At 43.1% G+C, this 17,241-nt stretch overlaps 1 protein-coding gene across 18 annotated transcripts in view; it reads right to left on the bottom strand.

Annotated features, from left to right (window-relative positions):
- Positions 1 to 17,241, bottom strand: part of DOCK9 (dedicator of cytokinesis 9) — a 135,962-nt gene that overhangs the window by 78,431 nt on the left and 40,290 nt on the right. For 11 of the 18 annotated variants that reach the window (XM_028728236.2, XM_028728238.2, XM_077927696.1 and 8 more), the window contains exon 1: positions 5,466 to 5,642. The exons of the other annotated variants lie outside the window; for them this stretch is intronic. In XM_028728236.2, the coding sequence (XP_028584069.2) occupies positions 5,466 to 5,627 (162 nt within the window). In that variant the 5' untranslated portion in view covers positions 5,628 to 5,642. Of the gene's footprint in view, positions 1 to 5,465; positions 5,643 to 17,241 lie in introns of those variants that run through there. 18 annotated transcript variants of the gene reach the window in all.

Below are 17,241 nucleotides of genomic sequence, written 5' to 3'. Positions count from 1 at the left end.
AAACTATCTGACAGAAACAAGCTGATCTGTATTTGGGGATAGCGAGGCCTGGCTTCCCTTTTGCAGTCATGAAATTTACAGGTACTTTGCTAGTAAAGATAGCCATTTTTCAGTTATAAATCGATGACCTACGTACCACACTGAGGAGATTCTGATATTACTGATGGGTTTAACATTTGGCTGTCAGCCACTTCTTTGTATAAACATGTATCTGCACAAACTGTCAGAATTTCCATTTGTTTAAAAAAGCCCAATCATTAGGGATTAAGATTTGGACAACAGCCTGATGCTTCCTCTGCAGAGCTCTGCATAAACCTACACATGAAGTGGATCTCATCATGATAAAACACAGATGTAACATTAAACATTATCTAAAATGTATGCTAGTGAATTTATGTTTGACGTTTAAAAGACAAACGAATGTATTTAGTCACAGAAATGGGTTAAATTTATCACTGATTATTTTAACAACAATAAGCCACAGTAAGGTGCAGAAAAGAGTTCAAGATAAAATGTGATGTCATATTTCTATATAAGGATTATTGGAATGAATAGCATCATTTTGTAGATAAAGGAGATCTGACTGCCTAACACTATTGTCAATGTTGATTTATAAGAAAAGCAAACATAGTGACTTAGAAACAATGTTTAGCCTTAAATAGAAAGCTGAAGGATTATACAATTAAAGTACTTATATTCCAACTCTCCAGTTAAAGCTTTGAACCAATGAAGGCAGCTAAAATAAATTAAACACAGAAACATAAAACATGATTAATAATCAGTTGATAAAAACTGCAAAACAAAAGACAGAAGAGTAAGCAGAATTAAAGAAGTGACAACCTACTGGGGAAAAAAGAGAAATGTTCAGGAGATAATGGGATGCCAATAAGTAACTTATTTAGTGGATTTATACCCCAAATATTAGGAAAAAAAGCAACACAAGGTGGCTCTCAAAATCAAACTAACATATAAAACACATAGGGTTAGTCATACTCACGAGTATGACCACTGAAATTAAATTTAAAAAGTTAGTCGAGTCCATTAATTTCAATAGGTTTACTCTGATATGACTTGGGACACCCACCACCACAAATATAATCTACTACTACATACTGATGGCACTTCAGTCCAAATCTCTGGATGACTTCTCCCAATGTTTGCATGTAGATGTTAAAAAACACGAGTGACAGAACAGAACCTGGAAACGGTCATTAAGTCAATTGTCATTATGGGGACTGAAGTCACTCTTCAGCACTGCCTGAGAAGAATAATCCACAAAGGACCAGAAACACCATCACATCATGCGTCTCAGGCTGAACGACAAGTGCTCCAAAAGATTCTATGGGCAGTGGTATTGAAAACTGCTGAGAAGTTCAAGAAAATCAACTGGCTTGAATTTCCTGTATCCATTTCACCAGTGTGAGTCATTTACCAAGGTAACCAAGACTTCATCTATCCTAAAACCAGGCCAGAAACCAGATTCTGCATCTTCCAACACTGTTTGGAGTTGAACAGCCAGCATACGTTTCAACACTTTGTCCAAGATAGAATATTTGAATCTGGGTGACAATTATCCCAAACCAGTAGGGCCAATGCTGTGTTCACATTACCACACTGTTTAAATTCGAATTTGCATGTTGTTTTATAGCTCCTCTGCTTTGATGTGTTTCCACATCTCCTGCTGTCTGTCGACACCAGAGGGTGAAGAGGGAGTGAGATGTCTTTGACTGATATGAATTGCCTGGTTGGTTTCCCTGCCCTTTTCATGACGCTTTCATCATTTCAACCCTACCCAACTAGAAATCATCTTTGTGCAACTGTCATCTTACTTCCAAACAAGTGTGAAAGCATAATACAGTGGTACCTCACAAGACGAATGCCTCGCAAGACGAAAAACGCGCAAGACGAAAGAGTTTTCCGTTTTTTGAGTCGTTCCGCAAGACGAATTTCCCTATGGGCTTGCTTCGCAAGACGAAACGTCTTGCGAGTTCTTGCGAGTTTGTTTCCTTTTTCTTAAAGCCGCTAATAGCCGTGCTTCACAAGACAAAAAAACTGCAAGATGAAGAGACTCGCGGAATGGATTAATTTCGTCTTGCGAGGCACCACTGTATTGCAGCCTGAGAGTGCAACCCTGTACAATTCAACTCAGAAGTAAATCACGCTGAATTCAGTTCTCCTGGGAAGACACAATCAGTAATGCATCTGGTAGGACCCCGCCTCTTCATGGGAAACCCAATGCTTGCCTCTTCCTCCTGCCTGATGCCCTACTGCATAACAGCCCCAGATTCTTTGGGCCATCCAACCCAACTTAAGCAGTCTGTGGCTGTCTCAACTCACTTTGACTGAGGCCCAAATCCTTCTGATCTGATTTGGCCTGAGACTGAGGCAGAAGCCAAATCTGGTGCACAGCCCTACTAAAAACAGATGCTACACTTGATGAGAAGGGCTACAGAAAAGGAACATGGACCGTTACTACAATGGATATTCAGCTGTTAAGACTGTGTGTGAATAAGTGTTATGAATGGGTGGCATTCGCAGTGTGTGTTACTACTGTGTAAATAGAGAATGGATACAGAAGGTACATAATATAGAAAATAAATTTTCACTAGTCTCCGCTTGTAAACACTGAGGCATTGTACTGGGTGACATGTGATTAGCTTTAACAAAACTAAAATATAGAAACATGTGTATTATTGTACTTAACAGAAACTTTGTTCATATCTGCTTATTAAAATCTCTATAAAAAAACTATTATTTGTAACCAAACTAGTTTAGCCATAAACTGCTTTTTAAATCACAATGACAGTGGCATTTTCAATTGTAAACAGGATAACCAAGCATATGTTTTTCAACCAACCGCAAGTATTACTTCTACCAATTTATTTTATGCATAATCACATATCTTGGCCTGGTTGGCAAATTACAATAAGCCAAACTATTGTTTATCAGGACAACACAAACAAGCTCTTGATTACAGCATGTGTTTAGGGATGAGAGAGCTTGATGATAATCGAAGAGAAAAGCAGTTGTGAGTGCCTCTCTCACAGCAGCCTACATGTTTGCAAAGTCCCAGGAACCTGTAGCCAGACCACTGTCATAAATTATGTCAAAACTCACTTGTTTAAAGGCTTCCCCAACCGTTTGCCCTCCAGAGGTTGCTGGGCTACAATTCTCACCATTCACGAGCATTGGCCATGCTGGCCGGGCTTGTTGGGAGTCACATCCAACAACATTTGGAGAGAACCAGGCTGCGGGAGGCTGTTTTAAACCAATTATTATTTCCATCAACTAGTGGGTGGTTCTTTCCCAGTAACTGGGGAAATGATTGGAGGCCTTGCAACAAAATCTCTTCTAGGTAATGCTATCCTCAAAGATGCATCATATGCTGAAACACAATGATCCAGAATAATTCACATTTTTCAAAAATAAAATAGCCCAGAATGCTGAAGTGCATGCACATGAATGTGCATGCACATGAATGTCCACACATGAATGTCCACACATGACACATATAAATCTGCATAATCCAAATTGCCAGGCATTCTATTCCTTCACAACACAAAATATATGGGGAGTCTGCTGAAATAAAAACATTTTGACCTGTCACCTAGTCACACAAAGTGAAGTTGATTACCACAGCCCCTAACAAGTATATAATCTATGTGCTTTTATTGAGAAAGCCAAACGGCGCACACCTATCTTCTGCATCATACAAGGCAGGGCATACTATAGTGCCTTGAATTAAGTATATTCCCAAAACAGTTAAGTTAGGAATGAGCAGGCTCACTAGTCACAGAGTGTCTGCTTGAAAGAGAGAGACATAGAAAACAAGGAGGAGAGGGCGAAATAAAATGGAATGGAGTAGTCTGGGAGAAGGCACAAGACTACTAAGTGTAAATTTATATTAGAAACTAGCTTTAATATTCATCCTGGTAATGTATTCCCAAGAGCATAGAGGAAGAGTAAGGAGTTTCTTTTAGGACAATGTCATGATTCAGTCTTCTGATCTGCTTCTAGGCAAATTTTATATTTGCTTACATTTAAGTGATAATTTGGAATTTTTCAGTGTCCTCAGTCAGAACAGCACCCAATAACCTTCATGTCTAAATATGCAACTTTTTCTAACCAATATTTCCTTTCAAACTTTTCAAGGAGAAATTACATCCACTGATGTGGTAAAGATTAAAGAAATTCAGTAGTGTAGCCTAGTTTTCCTTATACAGCCTTTTCAAACCAAAGTGTCTTCCTAATTAAGGCAATGAGATTTTTGTTGTTGTTTTTTTGCTTAAGCATATTCCATAAAATATCAATGTGTCAGACTTAGGATTGACACTTACCTCCACAAGTCTGCAGGCATCTAGCTACTTTAATATATTAATATTAGCACAATGCTATTTTAAAAAGGTGAATTAAGATGATTCTATATCTAGATTTTCTTTTGACACTGGATGGTTATATGAATCAGGCTCATTAGCTACCTAATTTCCAGAACTTCTTTCTTCAATAAAATTGCTTGCACTGTATCAGTAACCCACGCAGGGGGTCCATGGCACCATTCACACAAAAAAACTACCATAGAGACACCTAAATTTTCAACAGTACGGGGGTCCATGGCTTGGCTTTTAAAAACAGGGGATCCGCAGTGCATAGCTAACTGGGAACCACTGCACTATATCATTTTCTCTTCAACATTTCTGATTTTATTAGAAAATGTTAGACACAGATCAATTCCACAAAAACTAATGAAATTACTGTCTCCTGCTATCTACAACAAAACATAAAAGTACAATCCATATTGTGTTCAATGGGACTTGTACAGGATTGCATATTCCCAAAACAGCCGTGCTAAACACAAAGGAACAAGAATCAGCCTTAGGTAATTCCAAAAACTATTCAAATGAGCTTTTACAGTGTATAGTTAGGCGAGTGGTACCTACCAGCCACCACCACCAAGTACTAGTTCATGCACTGTTATGCCCAGAAGCATCAGTAAATGACTGATGCCTATTTCCTAAGCAGCCCTCTTTAGGTTATCAACACTTACCTACAAAACACCTGGCTATAAGAAATAAAAACCTGCCTTAGAGGCTATGACTTATTTTTGTCTTCTGTGCATTCAGTTCATCCTTTCAATCAACCACATTAAACCACATATATTGTACAGGAAAGAGAAATAACTTTCCCATCTACCCCAATCATGGTTTATCCAAATGTATGATTTGGACATTTGTACAAAAACAGAGAGCTTCCTATAATTATGAATAAGCATATCTATGCAAGATATGTTGCTTTCCACAAAATAAAGAGTATTAAAATCCCATTCCAAATAGCATTTATAGTGCCAATAAAGACTCAACAGCATTGTGTTCAGTAGTTGTTGGACCATTTCTGAAACACCAGATATAAAAAAAATAATCATATTAAGTCAGTTTAAAAAAATCTTAATGAAACAAGTGAACATTTACCAGCAATGAATGGCTCAATAGTCCAGAATCTTCTTTTGTCAAACTATTTGCTGCATATTCCAGAGCATTGTTTTCTCCTTGATGTTTGCAAATATATGAACAGTTTCTCTCAATAACTGTACGAATGCCTTTAAATAAAATCACGCTAGTAGTGCAACCCATTCCAGAAACAATTCAGCTTGCATTTCTTGCTAAATGATCTCTTCAGAGACTAATTCCTTTGCTTCATAAGCACAGTCTTCTTTACCAAGTCCAGCTAGTAGCTATTCAGATTAAATACCATCAGTGACCGTATTGTAAGCTTGCTTAGCCGAGTGCTAAAAATCCTGTGGTTTCAGCAAGAGCCACACCTCACAATATAACCCTCTCTCAAAGAGAATGCTCTCTCAAATGCTATTAATACAATAGACTGAAACATAATATTGTTAAAGAAATTGCCTCAATTCCATTTGTCAAATATCCTCAAATCTTATTAAAGCAAAGATGATGCTGCAGCTTCTACTGTCAGGCACAAAGAATTCTCATCTGCTGCAAGAAAAGGCTAGCCCAGAATGCTTAGCTTCAAATTCAACGTTTCTTTGCTTGACCTAAATATTGCAGGGTGCGGGAGTACTGCATTGGGTGGGGGAACTGACAGGGAACCATATCCCTTTCATAAAAATCAAAATTCAGGAGAATTGTCCCACCTACTGCTGCTATGGAAACACTTTAACACATATTAATGTGCAAGCCTATTTCAAATCACTTTATTACACGCTTGTACTGTGAGTAGAAAACCACCAGGGAGCATAAGATTTTGTTCTGCCGTTTTTGGTTTTTCCCCTTGTCCAAACAAAGAGGACACACCTTGTTATTTTAACTGGGGACACACACAAACAAAAAATATATACTAAACTCTATTTTCTGGTCATAAGCCCTACTGAATTCCATGTGACTTAAGGTAGACAAGTATAGCAGTGTTTCCCAACTGGTGTTCCGCGGCACACTAGTGTGCCGCGATACGTTGCCTGGTGTGCCGCGGGAAAAATTGGCGGGGGGAGGGGGAATAAAGGGGAAAAAAATTATTCCCCCACCACCAGGCGTGGGGCTGGGGCGGGGGAAGCCCGAGCTTCCCCCTCCCCCAGAACGGGACCCAGAGCCATGCCGAAGCTGCGCGCAGCTTTGGCATCGCTCTGGGAGCTTGCGGGGCTGGGGGAGGAGGAAGCCCTCCGCCAGCCTCCAAACCATGTCGGGAGACAGCGGGATGGCGCGCTGCGCCTCTCCCGCTGTCCCCCGAGTTTGCAGGGCTGGCGATGGGGAGGAGCAGGCTTCTCCCCCCGCCAGCCTTCCAGCCAAGTCGGGGGGCAGCGGGAAGGGCGTGCTGGGTTTCTCCGCTGTCCCGGACGGCTTTCAAAAGCCTGCCTTCAAAAGCCGTCCGGGACAGCGGAGAAACGCGCTGCCTTTCTCCGCCCTCCCGGGAAGGCAGGCAGGGGGGAGCAAAGGCTTTCGCCCCCGCCCGCCTTCAGAAGAGGTCAAGGACCTCTTCTGAAGGTGGGCGGGGGGCGAAAGTCCTTGCTCCCCCATGCCTGCCTTCAAAAGCCATCCTGGACAGCGGAGAAACGCGCTGCCTTTCTCTGCTCTCCCGGGAAGGCAGGCAGGGGGGAGCAAAGGCTTTCGCCCCCGCCCGCCTTCAGAAGAGGTCCAGGACCTCTTCTGAAGGCCGGCGGGGGGCAAAAGTCTTCGCTCCCCCCTGCCTGCCTTCCCGGGAGAGCGGAGAAAGGCAGCGCGTTTCTCCGCTGTCCCCGACGGCTTTTGAAGGCAGGCGGGGGGGAGCAAAGACTTTCACCCCTGCCTGCCTTCCCGGGAGAGCGGAGAAACGCACTGCCTTTCTCCGCTCTCCCAGGAAGGCAGGCAGGGGGGAGCAAAGACTTTTGACCCCCGCCGGCCTTCAGAAGAGGTCCAGGACCTCTTCTGAAGGCGGGCGGGGGGCGAAAATCTTTGTCCCCCCTGCCTGCCTTCCCAGGGGCTTTTAAATCGCCCCGGACAGCGGAGAAGTCCTCCGCTGTCCCGGGCAATTTTAAAATGCCGCCCGCCAGCATTTTAAGATTGCCCCGGACAGCGGAGAAGTCCTCCGCTGTCCCGGGGTTTTTTAAAATGCTGGGGGTGGGAAGAAAAGCCCTTGTCCCCCCCCCCAGCCTTCAGAAGAGGTCGGGGGACAGACTGTCCCCGGACCTGGTCTGAAGGCGGTTTCCCTAGGAACGCATTAATTGATTTTCAATGCATTCCTATGGGAAACCGTGCATCGCAAAACGAAAAACTCGCAAGACAAAGAGACTTGCGGAACGAATTAATTTCGTCTTGCGAGGCACCACTGTATCCGGAGAGGCGGCCTTCAGGCGAGTTTTAATTTTAATTTTCCTTCTCCCACTTAATGCCCCACGCTCGCCCGAGCAGCTTGCAGTCCTCGGTAACCACGGCGACCCGAGGGAGGGGAGGGAACAGGGAAGTCGAGGGCGGCGGCGAGCCACAATGACGTCAGTGGGCCGCGCCGCCTCGCCCTGGCACGGTGTGAGAGCCCCGGCTAGTGGCACGAGCTTCAGAATAAGTGGGATCCGCGTGCACGAGACCGAGATTGCGGGTAAGGAGCTCAGCCCTGGGCAGGAGGAAGCGGGGCCGCGTGTGCGGGCCACATCCCCACAGAGAGCGAGCCTCCCCCGGCCCACCACTCCGGGCAGGTCCACTCGCATGAGGGGGCGGCGATAGCGACGGCCGGCAGCTTGCCTGCAATGCCATCCCTCGAGCAGGCGAGGAGCCCGGAGGCTACCAGATGAGAGTCCTCTTTCCCACCCTGCTCGGGAGTCCAGAGCACTTGGTCGCATTCAGGATCTAGAGTGGGGAAGCGGGGCTTGTGTCTGGGCTGGACACATTGGGCTGCCTGTGCCGCTCGACCTGCGGGGAGAAATCAGGGTGGGAGTCACGACCGTGAGGCAGGGCTGCCAAGTGTGGCAGAAGAGGACACGGCCGTCGCACCTGTCCTTAGGTAGGAGCTTCTTCCGTGTCGACCTGCTGCCCTAAAGTCTTGGCTTTTTTCTTGGCTTTTTGGCGGTTGGCACAGAAGGAAGGCAAGGGGGAGGGGAAAAAATTGAAACTTACACTTTCGTGCGTCCCTCCCGGTGTGACGCTGCGCGCTGACGTCACGGGGCTGTAATGGTGGTGTGCCTCGAGATTTTTTTCATGAAACAAGTGTGCCTTTGCCCAAAAAAGGTTGGGAAACACTGAAGTATAGGAATGTGCATTGCAATCCTATGCATTGCAATCCTACTCAGAATGGAATAAACATATTTAACACTTCTGAATAAAACTGTATTTGAAAGTAACTCACAGTGAATACAGAAAACAAGACTATGAGGTGTGTTCAACTAAGACCCATTTATACAAATGAGCATGTCCACATTAGTGCCATTAAGTTCAATGGATCTACTCTAATTAAAACTTAATTGAATACCACCCTATGGGAGGAATTCATCACCATGCCGAAACAAACATTCTGTTAGCGCACATTGCTACTTGCCTAATGGAGCAATCTTCACTCTACTCTTCCCATGCACTGTTCTCAGGCTTCTACCAACTCCCGCAAGCCAACAGGGCGTAGCAGGGAGAGGGACGGGGAAGAAACATTGCACTAGCGTACGTTATTATGAGGGCTTCTGCTAGCAGGACCAGTTAGCCGAATCCAATCCCATATGTTTAATATCAGAATTGAAGTCTGAATTTAAATTTAAAATATTATTGCGGAAGTCGCACGCCAGCAGCGGGAGGCCCCATTAGCGAAAGCGCACCTCAGATTAAGAACGGTTTCGGGTTAAGGACGGACCTCCAGAATGAATTAAGTTCGTAACTGGAGTTACCACTGTACAAAGAAGGGTTGATGAGGGCTATGGCCTTGGGAAAAGAGAACTGTCCTGAGGAGAGTTCTGAGGACCAGAGAGAGGTTTGGAGGGCCACATTCAGCTTCTGGGCCTGAGGTTCCCCTCCCTGATATCAAAACAGATATTTTTTCTGTTTCCAAGGTTGGAGTCAGGGTTATGTTGGTTCCCCCAGATGAGAGGCAGGAAGGAAAAGGAGGGATCCCAGGTGACAGATGGGATGGGCTGCTACCTTCTGTAGCTTGTGGGGCTGAGAATTGCCTTTAGGAGAGAACTCGGTATTCCACTTGTTCTGCTTGTATTATGAAAATCTTTAATAAAAAAAATTTTTTTTTTGAAAAAGATATTTCCTGTTTCTTATATTCATGTATGTTGCATCTGTGCTTATTTTTTGGAACCTGGCTCATGCAGTATCATTTTCTAGCTTCCTGTCCCCAGTTTCTTTGTTTTGTCTTTGAGGGAGCCTTTTAAAATTTGTTAGCATATGCATTAAAATTGGTGAAAGGGCTATTGACTTCTACCCATTAATGATGTGCTGGGAGGCCACTGCACCCAGCCCAGCTGCAAGAATGCTGCTTGGAAGCATCCTCACTCGGTGTCACCCAGCCGAGAGGGGTAGCAACACTGCCACTGACTCTCCTCTCTCCACCCCCGGGTCAGGTTAGACCCAGGAGTGGAGTTGCCAGCTGCAGACCAACTGCTCATCGGGAATGAAGGCTGGGTTAAATAGACGGTGAAGACCGTGGGCAGGCGTGAGGCACAGGCGGCGCTCTTCACTCTCCGCACTCACCCAGCTGCACACCGAGGATCTCTGCGGGGTTCAGTTGCCCCTCTCTGTTGAGCACCTAGGGCAATGGGCCCCCCCCATGCCAGTGGACAGACTACCACCAGCACATAACTCTGGTGCCTAAAGGTTTGCACTGGCTGTGCCTGTGTTACTTGGCAAAGTAAGGGGAACAGGTGGCACTGTGGTCTAAACCACTGAGCCTCTTGAACTTGCTAATCAGAAGGTCAGCAGTTCAAATCCACACAATGGGGTGAGCTCCTGTTGCTCTGTCCCAGCCCCTGTCAACCTAGCAGTTCGGAAGCATACCAGTGCAAGTAGATAAATAGGTATTGCTGCAGCAGGAAGGTAAGCGGCGTTTCTGTGTGCTCTGGCACTCGTCACAGTGTCCCGTTGCCCTAGAAGCAGCCTAGTCATGCTGGCCACATGACTTGGAAAACTGTCTGTGGACAAACAGTGGCTCCCTCAGCCTGAAGTGAGATGAGTTCCGCACCCCATAGTTGCCTTCGACAGGACTTAACTGTCCAGTCCTTAGACTTTATCTTTTTACCTACATGGCAAAGTTCAAGTTTCTTGTATTAATTTACAATACCCATGACAACTTGGGCCCAAATGCCTTAAGGACTGCCGAATTCCTCACATTCCTGCTTAATAATTGAGCTTTTGTGATGGGGGAGTCTCTATTAGAGGTTACCAATACATAGATAGATAAATCACTGTGGTCAAGCTATCCCTGTCCAAGAACAGCTATACAGTGGTACCTTGTGATGCGAACGGGATCCGTTCTCGAGCCCCGTTCGCATCCTGAACACAACGTAAGACGCGACAGCGTGTCTGCACGTGCGCGGGTCGCGTTTCGCTGCTTCCACACATGGGTGTGACGTCATTTTGACCGTCTGCGCATGCGCAAGCGGTGAAACCTGGAAATAACGCACTCCGTTACTGCCGGGTCGCCGCAGAGCGCAACCCGAAAGCGCTCAACCTGAACCGTATTTATCCCGAGGTATGACTGTAGTTGGCATACCAGCCATAGCTGATCAAAGGCACTCCTAGCCTCTGAGGCTACTTGAGCCTCAAGTGAGAGAGATGGAGCCTGCAGCACTCCCAAACAACAAACCTGTTCGTTCAGAGCAAGTGCAACCCTACCCAGAACATCAGTTTGTATTCCCTTCTCTGTCTATTAATTATTACAGCCACTCCAAGCAGGCGTTTCTTCTTACAATGCTTGATAAGAGCCTAGAAATTGGAAATATTTTTTCCAGCCTTTAGAGTAAGCACTAGAGACAACTGCTTATACTCAGTTGATCTTAATTTGTTTGTACATAAGATCAAGGAGTACATAAGATCAAGGATAAGCATTTTTCTTCTGTAGTGTATAAGCTATGCTGTTAGAGAGTTTATTTTAAAGCAAAGGTAAGTGTGGTTGCTGACATTGAGCCAGACATCCTGGAGAGTGAAGTCAAATGGGCCTTAGAAAGCACTGCTAATAACAAGGCCAGTGGAAGTGATAATATTCCAGCTGAACTATTTAAAATTTTAAAAGATGATGCTGTTAAGGTGCTACACGCAATATGCCAACAAGTTTGGAAAACTCAGCAGTGGCCAGAGGATTACAGAAGATCAGTCTTCATCACAATCCCAAAGAAGGGCAGTGCCAAAGAATGCTCCAACTACCTCACAATTGCACTCATTTCACATGCTAGAAAGGTTATGCTTAAAATTCTACAAGGCAGGCTTAAGCAGTATGTGGACCGAGAACTCCCAGAAGTGCAAGCTGGATTTCGAAGGGGCAGAGGAACCAGAGACCAAATTGTAAACATGCGCTGGATTATGGAGAAAGCTAGAGAGTTCCAGAAAAACATCTACTTCTGCTTCATTGACTACACAAAAGCATTTGATTGTGTTGACCACAGCAAACTATGGCAACTTCTTAAAGAAATGAGAGTGCCTGATCACCTCATCTGTCTCCTGAGAAATCTCGGTGTGGGCAAGAAGCTACAGTTAGAACTGGATATGGAAGAACTGATTGGTTCAAAATTGGGAAAGGAGTATGACAAGGCTGTATATTGTCTCCCTGCTTATTTAACTTATATGCAGAATTCATCATACAAAAGGCTGGGCTGGATGAATCCCAAGCCGGAATTAAGATCCCCGGAAGAAATATCAACAACCTCAGATATGCAGATGACACAACCTTGATGGCAGAAAGTGAGGAGGATTTAAAGAACCTTTTAATGAGGGTGAAAGAAGAGAGCGCAAAATATGGTCTGAAGCTCAACATCAAAAAAACTAAGATCATGGCCACTGGTCCCATCACCTCCTGGCAAATAGGAAGGGGAAGAAATGGAGGCAGTGAGAGATTTTACTTTCTTGGATTCCAAGAAAAAGCGATGACAAACTTAGACAGCATCTTAAAAAGCAGAGACACCACCTTGCCGACAAAGGTCCGTATAGTTAAAGCTATGGTTTTCCCAGTAGTGATGTATGGAAGTGAGAGCTGGACCATAAAGAAGGCTGATCGCCGAAGAATTGATGCTTTTGAATTATGATGCTGGAGGAGACTCTTGAGAGTCCCATGGACTGCAAGAAGATCAAACCTATCTATTCTTAAGGAAATCGGCCCTGGGTGCTCACTGGAAGGACAGATCCTGAAGCTGAGGCTCCAATACTTTGGCCACCTCATGACAAGACTCCCTGGAAAAGACCCTGATGTTGGGAAAGATTGAGGGCACAAGGAGAAGGGGATGACGGAGGGCGAGATGGTTGGATAGTGTTCTCGAAGCTACCAGCATGAGTTTGACCAAACTGCAGGAGGCAGTTGAAGACAGGAGTGCCTGGCGTGCTCTGGCCATGGGGTCATGAAGAGTCGGACACGACTAAACAACAACAAGCAGCTTCTTGATTTGAATACTACTAGAAATATTTTGGTTTATTATCCACAAGCTTAAAAATGTTACAGCTATGACTTGAAAAATATGTTTCTCACTGGTGATAAACAAATATTTCATATAAAACCCAAAAGAATACAATTTGTCTTCAAATATAGTTTTTTGAAGTATGATGCATCTTATTTAAAATGCTTTCATATTACTCCATCTAGTGGTTGGAGTACATACATTTAAAGTCATGTGCAGTACTATTCTATGCATGTTACTTCAAAACATTACAGTGAATTCACTGTTGCTCAGTCCAGTGGGGCATTTTCTCAACACTATATTAAAAATACAGTATTTTAAAAATCAACAAGCTGTATTGGTCAGGAATGTGGAAGTGAATTCACACAATACAAAATAAATCTTCAATGCTTCAGCTACTAAAATGTTCAAGTGCAAATTAATTATAAATCTTTGATTTAAGAATATTGTTCCTTTTCTCTCATTATAAAGTACACTGTTGCCCCAAATTTCAATGGTTGGGGAAATCCTGAGGTTAATTAAAATGACCTACAGTGGTACCTCGCAAGACGAATGCCTCGCAAGACGGAAAACTCGCAAGACGAAAGGGTTTTTTGTTTTTTGAGCTGCTTCGCAAGACGATTTTCCCTATGGGCTTGCTTCGCAAGACGGAAACGTCTTGCAAGTTTGTTTCCTTTTTCTTAACACCGTTAATACAGTTGCGACTTGACTTCGAGGAGCAACTCATAGCACGCGGTGTGGTAGCCTTTTTTGAGGTTTTTGAAGACTTTGGTGATTTTTGAAGCTTTTCCAAAACTTTTCCGACACCGTGCTTCGCAAGACGAAAAAAATCGCAAGACGACAAAACTCGCGGAACAAATTAATTTCGTCTTGCGAGGCACCACTGTAATAGTAAAGAGGTTGCTGTTGTTTAGTCGTGTCCGACTCTTCGTGACCCTATGGACCAGAGCATGCCAGGCACTCCTGTCTGCCACTGCCTCCCGCAGTTTGGTCAATCTCATGTTAGTAGCTTTGAGAACACTGTCCAACCATCTCATCCTCTGCCGTCCCCTTCTCCTTGTGCCCTCCATCTTTCCCAACATCAGGGTCTTTTCCAGGGAGTCTTCTCATGAGAAGAGGTACATTATTCATATAAAGCATATTTTCAATTTAGATAAAAGTTATTTTAGGGGCTTGGTAAATTGCAATGTGTCGATGAAAGCAGCCATATATTTTTGTCTATTACAACCAATCTATGTTCTAGGGTTAGATGGCAACATAGATGTATCAAGGATAGATACCACTGAATACATTTACCGGTAACTCTAAATATACTACTCTGTGAAGCCTGGACATACAAGCCTGGACACTGCTCTCAAGTTGACAGTAATTCCTGTTAACTACTGGGCAGGCACTAGCCCTCAACCAACCAGGACTGGAAGATTAAAGGAAATAAGCAGCCCATCACTAGCTTCCGTTCCAAGTCTTGGACTGGGAGAAGGGGGCTAGAGTGGCCAATGGGTCTCCGAGGACGCAGTGCCTTCTCCTCTAAGGATCATTTGGTGAGTGAGAGGAGGACCTTTTTACCACCAAAAGATCTGAGGGAAGGAGAGAAACACATGCTTCTTAAAGCTCAAATTCCTACTCAGCATTCTGTGAATTTTCATGAGCTCTAATTAATCCTCAACTAATGACAAAACAAACGATGTGTAACTAGTTTAAGTCAGTAGGGTGGAATTCAAATTTACAGGCATGCTCTCTCAATTTTTTCTGCTGCTGATCTTGCCGAAAGGCATTAAACTGTAGGTAAAACCAAACAACTTCTGAAAGAAAATGTTCAACAAGTTTCTACTGGAATAAGGAATGCAGAATTCCTCATCAAATTTTACCAATTAAGTGGGCACCAAGGTAAACTGAAAAAATGCTTAGTGAATCTACAGGTAAAGGACTTGAAGCAGAATACCCCTGCAGTGGCTGAAAAACAGACATAGCTCTAGTAGAATTTTCAAATAAAATCTGATGAGGGACTTAATCCAAAAATTTCAAGCCTAACTTCAACTCTCACTTAGCCATGCTATCAGTTCATATATTCCAGCGATGGGTGCTCTCTATAAGGATTAGGTTAAAGTGTGTGTGTGTGTGTGTGTGTGTGTGTATAAATAATCCAACAATTTTGCTGACTAATTCTTAGTTTTGTAACATTTTACAAGTTAACACTACAGAAAAGTTAGAGTTTATCTACTCAATCCACATACAAGGAGCTGATTCCAATTGTGGTTTATAGGGCAAGCACAAACAAGCAATAAGTCTATTTATATTGCCATTCAATTGTATTCCTGGGACAAATTACAAAAAGTGCACCCCAAAAAGTATAAAACATAAGAACAGCATAAAACAGCAGGATTAAAACCGTATCTAAAAAGCTCAGTCTCTGCTTGGTGCCAAAACGACAATAGGTTGGCACATGGCAAACCTCTCTAGGCATAGGAAACTGTGGTCTGATCAAACCACAAAGCAATTTATTGAAGCAAGGGAAGGCACATGTGAGCATAAGGTTAATTCCCATAGCACCAAATCATTTTTTGTATTGTCTGGCCTGAGCCATAGAATTGAATCAGGAGTCTGATTAAGAGAAGGATCTTAGATATGTCCATAAACTAAAACAATTTTTGAATGAAATATATGTTCAAATAGTTCCATTTTGTTAAATTCTCATCACTGCACATGGGCTGCAAAAATTCAAAGAGTATTCACAGGAGATTCACTGAGGTAAAGTAGCTAGTGATAAATCTCATGAACCAAACTGACAGCCCCAGGATTATAATGGCATTTTATCCTGCCGCTCCTAGATTACAGAATAATCCTCTGGAATTCAAAAGAAAAAAAATATGTATGAACACAAATAGATTAGGGTCTATCATGGCTCTGGCTCTCAAAGCATATTTTAAGTGTGCACTTAAACAACAAAAACAATAATTTTAAATATATGTCTTATAATTTGAACTTTTGAAGCTACATACTTCCCCTAGAATGGGTGTCTTTCATTTAAGAGACAAGTTGTTCTAATAAGCAATAAACATGTTCTCTGATCCCACATATTGTATCCTCATATCTTAGGCTTTACCGTTCCAATCTTCGTATTTCCAGGTGAGGGAAATAATGACTCTCCCCTGCTTCCCCAACATTATTTCATTTGAGTTAGAGAAAGGCATTAGTAAAAAGTCATACTAAGGACTCAGCTATACAGCTGCAAATAAAACGTTTTAAGTGTGCTGTAAAATGAATTATACAAATGGGACACTAGAGGGCAATGATGAGTTATGGCAAATTCACTAAGTTTTTCAAAACATTAAAAAATAGCATTTTTCACAATGTTTTTTATAAGTGTCTAGATTCCACCTATATACAAAGGAGAGAGAATAAAGATGATAGACCAAGGATGAAGAAAAGGACACAAGACTGGAGGCAAACAGGCAGTGGGGCAAATTATTATTTAGTGATACACAAAAGAAATAAGAGGTGGTGAACTCAATATTTATGAATTAAACTGCACAGGACTATGCTCTCTCAGAGGATGGTTCTATTTTAATATTATTAAATATTTAGATTTTTCAAGCAGAGCATATCTACAAGGAGAATGCTTTAATTATGATTAGGTATTCTGCTGGTTTAACTTTTGGTTAAAGATTGTGCTCAACTTAAAATAAACTTTGCCAGAGGTTGATTGTCAGAATTAATGGTTTAGCATTTCAAAGCATATGTTAAAATTTGACATACCACAAATTTCAGCAAGCGATGCCCCAAAAACTCCAAACAAGAGGATAAAAGGATTGGGTTGAAAGACCAAGGGTAAGTGTGAGCAAAAGGAGACAAAGTTCTAAGTGATCATTATGACAGACTGAAGTACGTGTTTACTTTTTATAGCCAAAGTGGCAAGCCAACAGTCTCTGGGGTTGATCAGATCCGGCCAAGCTTCTAGCTATCGGTAAAAAGTCAGTTTTGCATACAGAAAGTCCCAGGTTCAATCCCTGGCATTTTCAGGTAGGGGCAGAAGATAACCCTGTCTGAAATCCTGGAAACCACTACCTGTCAGTGTAGACAATACTTACTTAGACAAACCAATGGTTGAACTCAGTGCTAGGTACCTTCCGATGCAAGTTTTGTCTAAGCATCTGGTGGGCCACTGCTTTTCA

Source organism: Podarcis muralis, chromosome 4 (assembly GCF_964188315.1).
Source record: "Podarcis muralis chromosome 4, rPodMur119.hap1.1, whole genome shotgun sequence".
Lineage (NCBI taxonomy): Eukaryota > Metazoa > Chordata > Lepidosauria > Squamata > Lacertidae > Podarcis > Podarcis muralis.
Note: the sequence above shows the minus strand (reverse complement) of the source record. Positions and strands in the feature narration are given on the sequence as shown.